Here is an 8,093-nt window from a genome sequence, read left to right on the forward strand (position 1 = left end):
GGTATTTCCATTTTATTTACTATGGTGTATTTCTCTCTGGTTTGTGCGACTTTTAATGGACAATGGAGCAAACTGGACACAGGAAACACACTTCGGGTGTCATTGTCTCCTATTACCCCCAGATGGAACCGTCTTGTTGCAAAGAAACAAGCTCAGGGTTCTCATTGATTTAACGTTCTAGTGAGTTAAAATGTTAAATCACATTATATTCATTTTTTGGTGTAACTATATTTTATTTAAGGCATGTTTAAGTACAATTAAATTAAAATTATTAAATTAAATCAATCTAAAATATAAACAATCAATGCCCCCCTCAGTGGGCCACGGTAAAATATCAAACGTTGACTGGTCCGCGGCGATAAAAAGGTTGGGGACCGCTGTTATAAAGAATCTGATAGTACTGGATTATTTAAACAAAATCAAAAGAATCCAAAATTACAAAATATTTTCATTATAAAAAATTATTTCTATTAGTTTGGTTATATAAACATTGTAACTATATCGAGGTCTACAAAGATTTGGAAAGTTAACAAATAAATTTTAAAATTTTCTTTGGACAAATAAATAGGATAAACAAACAAATTAAGTAAAGAAAACATATGAAACTATAGTATATGAAGTTAGTAGAGTATAGTATAGTATAGTAAACAATGTAATGTAATAATTTAAATATTAGTTTTGTTCAGGAATATACGTTTAATATAGTAATCCATCTTAATTGTTAAATTAAGTATAGTCTATTTGATAAATTGTTTTGAACTATGAAATAAATTGTTTTTTACTAGATAAAGACAAAGCATAACTATAAGTTTTGAAATGAAATTAAATCTAAAATTAAAATTTAAGACACTGTTTGTTCAAAAAGGAATCATTTATTCACTTTCACTGTTTCAGAATACAATTTTTGACCACCAACCTTTCTTTGTAGATCACTTGGCCGTCAAAATTAAAAAGTTTTCCTTAAAAACAATGAAAAAATATCCAATTAAAAACAAAACTTTAAAAATTAAAATTAGTAACACCACAGACGTTTTCTTTTGCTTTCCATATACCATTTGGAGACTGTAAAGAATTATATCCATTAGAAGCAAGCGTTGGTAAAGAGATTTTCACTTACCACTGAAGACGAATCTTCAATTTTAGAACAGACTGTGTTTGCAATTTAAATTTTAAACTGAATTACCGTATGATGATATTCTACAGTTTAATTTGTAATTGAATCTGTAATAAAAATCCAGGAAGTATCGAAGAAATTGTATTTATGAACGATGAATAAGTATTTTATTCAAGAATTTATTAATGTAGCATCTACAAATTATGCTCTGATACGATATGTTTAAATTTATTATATGAACAAAATTCATTTTCGTTACTTTTATTTTTATATAATCAAATTATAATGTTCTTAAATGATACTGAATTGGCACATTCTTTAACAAACTATTTTAAATATTTTTTCTAATTAAACTTTAACATTTACGATGAAATTTTTATATTTTGCATGTCTGTATAATTTCAAAAAATGTCATCAATTGCTTACAGATATTTTTATATCAGAGTTCTTTGAGACTTTGTTAAAGAAAATTCTTTGATAACTAACTATAAAAAGATTCTCACTGCATCGTTACTAAGCAACAAGTAATGTCAATGAAACAAGTACAAGTCAATGAAAGCTTCCTTAATCGTGTATTTTTACTCATATTTCAGAAAGCTTAAATTTTACAAATAATGCTGTTTTTGCGATATATCATAATTATGCTATTTCATTGCAATTCCTCGTCAGTAAGCTGATTCAAAAGTAAATTACTTATAACAATACGCAATTAAAGTCTTTACTTCTTGTAAAATGGCGATGATAATCTTAATATCTTTCACTAGCAGATAATCGAAAGTTAACAGTCAGAAGCAGTCTTCTAAAATATGTAGGCTAAGAATTAACAGTCTCATAAACAATTAAACATTTATTTCCAAATATCGAATTATTAAACGTAACGGCGTGATGGCACACTCAAGTGCCAAACTTGTGTTGTATTGTAACTTAATAACAACTTAATAAAGTATTTTCTTAAACTTTATGTTTTAGAAAATACTTTATTAAGTTGTTCTCAATATTCTAAATTAACACATTTGACTGGTTTGCATAACCCCAGGAAGGGAACCGGCCTGGACGTGGCGGGAGGAGCTAGCGGCGAGAGGCAATGGACATAGAGGATCAGAAGGTCCTGCCTTGGTCTCGGCCGTTGATGGAGTCTTTAGACTCGTGCCCAAGATTTTCAGAAGTGTCAGATATCATGGGTTTTGGGTCTGGGTACCAGGCCTTAATGAAGCTTGTTATCCGTGTGTCGTGTCCCTATCCACGGCCCCGTCAGTGTTTCTACCATCTCCCTAAACTGCAACCTATCCCTGTTCGATCGGATGGCAACCAGAGCTGCAAATTGGCATAGTGGCATGCAGATTCACATCAAAACAGAAGGAAGAATGGTGTGGTCAAGGCATGGAGATTATCCGCTTGGGTCCTGGCAATAAGAGGGTCAAGATGGTCCCTCAGTAAATCCTAAGTCGGAAAATGATCGCTGTAGCCGTTACTAACTGGATTCCCAGGGAGGTCTTGTCTTCCGACGAGATAAGTGGAGTGTAGTTATTTGGACTTGTCTGATGCAAGTCGGTAGTCCTGCCGATGGAAGTGTAGGCACTTATCGGCCTGTGGTGTGGTGGCACTCGATAGGGGCGCTGCTGAAACATGGTAGGGGCCCTCTGCTTCGGCCCGAGATGGACTTGCGATGGTTAAAGCATCTGCTTGTAGCGAGATAATAGAGACAAGTCCGAGTCTGCAAATTTCTAGGTTCTATATTCACTTAACCCTAAATTTAGGCTTAGCTGCCTGTTTTCTGTATATCAATATAGAAAGCTAGGGTTAAAGTAAGCTTATTTTCTCTAAGCCTAACGGTAGGAAATTAGTGAAGTGTTTTGTGTCAGTTTCTTGTCGGCTGCCATATTGCATTCCCTGACCACACAGGAGAGAAGAACTATCTGGAGTACTGAGAAGAGTTTTTATCTATTCTTGGATATGGGTGCCTGAGGTCTGTGTTGTGTGTGATAAATTCCAGACCAGTGCAGGGAAGTTTGGACATCCTTTGTCTACTTTTGGTACGTTTGGAGGGTCCTCGTTGCCAGACGAATTGACCCAACCTTCTCTCATTGTTTGTCCGTACTAACAGGTGCCTTGCTTTGCACTTATTGCAAACAGTGAAAGGATAAACAGTCTTGACCGTCTGGTCACTGTTTTCACAGACAAGCTTGCTTGGGACAGCTGTCCTCTGCTCCTGCAGTGTGCTCGCATCTTTGGACCTTCTGTACTTCACAACTTGGGTTTTTTTGTGTAACTCTGGCATTATTTAGCGTTCTAACATCTGCCTCTACAGGATTCCTAAGTTTTCCTGCTCCTTCGTGTGTACTTGACTGCATCAAAAATTTCTGTGCTTAATGTCTCATTTATGGATACTTGCACCAAACTGGTGAAACAGAACAAGGGACAACTTCTTGGTGAGTGTATATGTTGTATTTGTTTTGCCTAGTTTAGTGAATAGGACACCTTTCATTTGCTAACATGGCTTGTGATAGAGGGATGTCTCTGGTTGAACATAGACTTGCCGCATTTGCCATACTAGATGAACTGAAAACGTGTCTCGCGGATAATGGCAACGCAAAAATCTGTACTACACAGCACACAAAATTTATTGTTTATAGTCAAGAGAATTATTGACCTGTATGACAAAAATATTGTTCTCTAGAGTCTCGAGGATATTACAGAAAAGATAGGAAAAATATTAACTGGTGAGCAAAAACAAAGAGATAATTGAAAAGCAAAATGACATGCTATCCAAAATGAATGGCTTAGCAATCGAAGGGATTAATAACAAACGAACAAATTTTAGCAAGGGATTTCGATCAAGATATAATTGATAGACAAAATGCCATTTTGAAAAAATTGATAAATTTGATTACAATAAACACTCTATCGTTCCCCAACGCCCATCTTACAGCAGCGTTCTTCTGTCCGGAAAAACGGTTTACGAGAATTAGAACGCCAAAAAGTTCTACAAATGTCTTTGTTTATAACAAAAATGAAAACAATGACAGCGACCGGATTCGCAAACTATTGCAGCAGAACATTTGGCCATCAGATAGAAAATTGGCGTGGAAAATATTAGGAAAATCGGTGGCAGGGGTAGCTATAGAAATAGAGAAGAAGGAGGATCTTGCTCCTCTTCAGAACTGTATTAAAGAAAAACTACCTGTTGTCGTGACTAAACTCCCCAAGAAAAAATCCTCACATAATTATTTATTCTGTCATGAAAGAGGAGAATCGCGAAAACATAATGAAAAACATCTATTTGCAAAACAGTCTCCTCAATAAGACATTCTCTGAGGAATAATTTTTAGATGAGGCACATGTAAAATTCACCACCAGGAGAAAAGATAGTCCTTATTGCAACTTAGTTGTCGAAGTCTCTCCTCAATTACGTAACTATTTTTTAACATTGAACAAAATAAACATTGACTGGTCTTGCTGTCGGGTGGCAGACTTTTGTTCAATACTTCAGTGTTTCAGGTGCTGTCGTTTCGACCACTATACAAGAAGCTGCCAACAGGAGTCCATCACCTGCAGTCAATACGCGGAAAGCCATTCCTTTAAAGAATGCCCTCATAAAGATAGGGCACCAAAATGTGTCTACTGGTCACTTGATAGAGCATGCAAGGCCGAGCTAAAGACAGCTCCTGTGCAACTTATCTTAAAGTAAAACTAAACCTAGTTGCCCTTACTGACTATGGATGAGATTGAGAATTACAAAATCCATTTACTGCAGATTAATTTGGGTAGAGGCATTGCAACCTCTTCCCTCATGTTTTCTGAGATGCACAATTTTGACATCATCCACATACAGGAGCCATACTGTCTTCACAATATACTCGCCTCTTTGCCCACCTATTGCTCCATCATTAAAGGCACGGATGATTATCCTTGGGCAATTACGACTGTGGTTCGAAAAAATATTTCTGTTTGCCACCACANTTATATATATATATATATTTTTTTTTTAAATTTTTTTAATATATTTTCCCCCTGCCTCCAGACATTTTGCAATAAGATGACAAAAATGTGTGTGTGTATGTATGTATATATATATATAATATACATACATACACACAAACAAAGCTCCATAAGCCATATATTAGGACCCCAAGGTTGCTCCTCATGGCTCATAAAACATATGAAATATATAAGAAAAATTAATCCATAGAAGTTCAAACAGAACTCTGATGTTACTTTTTTCATTTAAAAATTAAAAAATTTATTATTAAAATTCAGTTTTCTAATGTAACAATAAATTATAAAATTAATAGTAATACCCATTAACCAGGATTTCAAATTAGAATTACAAATTTAAATTACTTAATTCTTAAGAAATATTTCCTCATACCATCAATAACTTCAAGATTTTATTATAAAAATTTAAATAAGTTTATAAAAGTAATTTATTTAATATTTAATTGTAAGTTAATTTTGTTGAACTAAAGCTGATTCGTTAATCAAAATTTTAATATTTTGGTTTTTTAGAACAGTTGTTTTAGTTAGCAGAAATATGTTAGAAACAAACATTTGAGAAAAACACTGCAGTAAAAAGTGATTCTGAAATGAATGTATGTATACTATTTCATATGAATAGACATCACGAATAATCATTTTAAAAGAAAAATTAATCAATACATGTACAGTGATCCTTATTTTAAAGTTTATTTTAAGTACTGAGAATCAGTACTATAAAAGCAGTGGTCCCCAACCCCCGGGCCTTGGACTGGTACCGGGCTGCCTAAGGAACATTAAATTACTGGTATTTCCATTTTATTTACTATGGTGTATTTCTCTCTGGTTTGTGCGACTTTTAATGGACAATGGAGCAAACTGGACACAGGAAACACACTTCGGGTGTCATTGTCTCCTATTACCCCCAGATGGAACCATCTTGTTGCAAAGAAACAAGCTCAGGGTTCTCATTGATTTAACGTTCTAGTGAGTTAAAATGTTAAATCACATTATATTCATTTTTTGGTGTAACTATATTTTATTTAAGGCATGTTTAAGTACAATTAAATTAAAATTATTAAATTAAATCAATCTAAAATATAAACAATCAATGCCCCCCTCAGTGGGCCATGGTAAAATATCAAACGTTGACTGGTCCGCGGCGATAAAAAGGTTGGGGACCGCTGTTATAAAGAATCTGATAGTACTGGATTATTTAAACAAAATCAAAAGAATCCAAAATTACAAAATATTTTCATTATAAAAAATTATTTCTAGTTGTTTTAAATGTTATAAATTTTAAAACAAATTACATCTTTCGTAGATGTATAAATTATATGAAATTAAGTGCACAGGATTAAATTAAAAAAACCATTATATACTAAACTTAAAATTGTGTAATTTTTTTTCCCAACTTTACCAACATATATAAAAATTAATTTATATTTAATCTCAATAAATCTTTAAAGTAAATTTAAAAAACAATTTATATATCTATTAGCAGATCATCTGATTTACACGCATTTATATATATTTTCATATTTAAATCTTTTTAAAATTCCTTATTTGAAGTAATTATTCTCATTTCATTGTTAAATATAATAACATCCTATTGATTGTTAAATATTGCTCTATAATGAAAATTTATATTAATGCAGATATAAATTATCTAATAACATTTGTATATTAAAGTTCATTAGATTTAAGAACTGACTTTGCAAGAAATTACTTCTCTCTGTTGGATTTATTAAAAATGGAAGTAAAACATGTAATTTTAAAAACTCCTAATTTTGATGTCTGCCAGATATTTTTTAAAAATGTATTAATTTAGATCAGCGTGAAAACATGTAGCAAAAAACTATACATAATCACTTTGAAATATACTTTACTTTGGAGGAATTTAGTACAATTATAAATTACAGCAAAATAAAAATGTCAGCTATTAATTGAAAATAGTAAAATAATCATTTATTTACAGTTAAAAGCTTTTGCTTGAAAATAGTTTTCAATCAAAAATTAAAACAATTTTATTTAATGAAAAAAACAAAACATGAAAACTTCCACACCTTTAATATTAGAAATGCAAATAAATTTTAAAATTTTCTTTGCTTTCAAATCAATTATGGAACAAAGTACAAAGAAAATCCCAATAGAGTACTAAGTAAGTTTCTTTGCTCAGCATATACAGTATTTAAAGCATTCCAGTATACTTACTCTGAAATGCTGCAGCAACTGCAGTGTTGGGCATATCATTTGGTCTACTTCTTTTATTGCCATTTACATCTGCAAAGTAATTAAGCAGTAGTTCTTTTAAGATGCAATAACTTGCTTTACGGACAAAGTAGAACATAATGTAGTCTACATTATTATTAAGAACAATTCAGTTTTTTAGATGTTAAAATGAAAAAAGTTTTTAAAAAACATATATTCTAATTTGTGTCTATTACTAATTTTGTTGGCTACATTATAAAAATATTTCTTAAAATTACTATTTATTAACACTAAGTTAATTAAATTACCTACCAGTAAATAAGAATTTTGAAATATTTATGAAATTAATCTTCACTTTAATCATAAAGATAAGATTTTTTTAATTTAAAAAAAACTATTTTTGCTATTATAGAAACATTTCACCATTAAATTATTTGAATGAATTTAATTGAAATTGAATAATTTTTGTTATTATAACTTAAAAAGCAAATGTTTTTCAATTTGACAAAATATCAATTAAACCAATTTTATTCATACTCTTACACTAAACTTTTGTTTTTGAAAAACAATAATGTGCATTTTTTTTTTTATAAACTTCATAAACATCAACTAATCAAACAATAACTTTACTTGCAAGAAGTGGATGTGGCAAAACTATCACACATTTATTATTGAGTGCATTACAAAAAAAGAATTTTTGAACATTATTTACTATAAACTTGCCTTGAGAAATACCATTTCAAACTCCTCATGAATGTTACCAAATCTACTCCTTGCAAATAATATCATCATAATA

At 31.4% G+C, this 8,093-nt stretch overlaps 1 protein-coding gene across 1 annotated transcript in view; it reads right to left on the reverse strand.

Annotated features, from left to right (window-relative positions):
* The window catches only part of LOC111635493 (UDP-N-acetylglucosamine--peptide N-acetylglucosaminyltransferase 110 kDa subunit-like), a 59,531-nt gene extending 52,080 nt beyond the window's left edge, over positions 1-7,451 (reverse strand). Inside the window, exon 1 of the mRNA XM_023380465.1 lies at positions 7,301-7,451. Coding sequence (XP_023236233.1) covers positions 7,301-7,436 — 136 coding nt within the window. The 5' untranslated portion in view covers positions 7,437-7,451. The remainder of the gene's footprint in view (positions 1-7,300) is intronic.
* Positions 7,452-8,093: the final 642 nt, after the last annotated feature.

This window comes from Centruroides sculpturatus, unplaced genomic scaffold (assembly GCF_000671375.1).
Source record: "Centruroides sculpturatus isolate CEXI.00-Female unplaced genomic scaffold, Cexi_2.0 scaffold845, whole genome shotgun sequence".
Lineage (NCBI taxonomy): Eukaryota > Metazoa > Arthropoda > Arachnida > Scorpiones > Buthidae > Centruroides > Centruroides sculpturatus.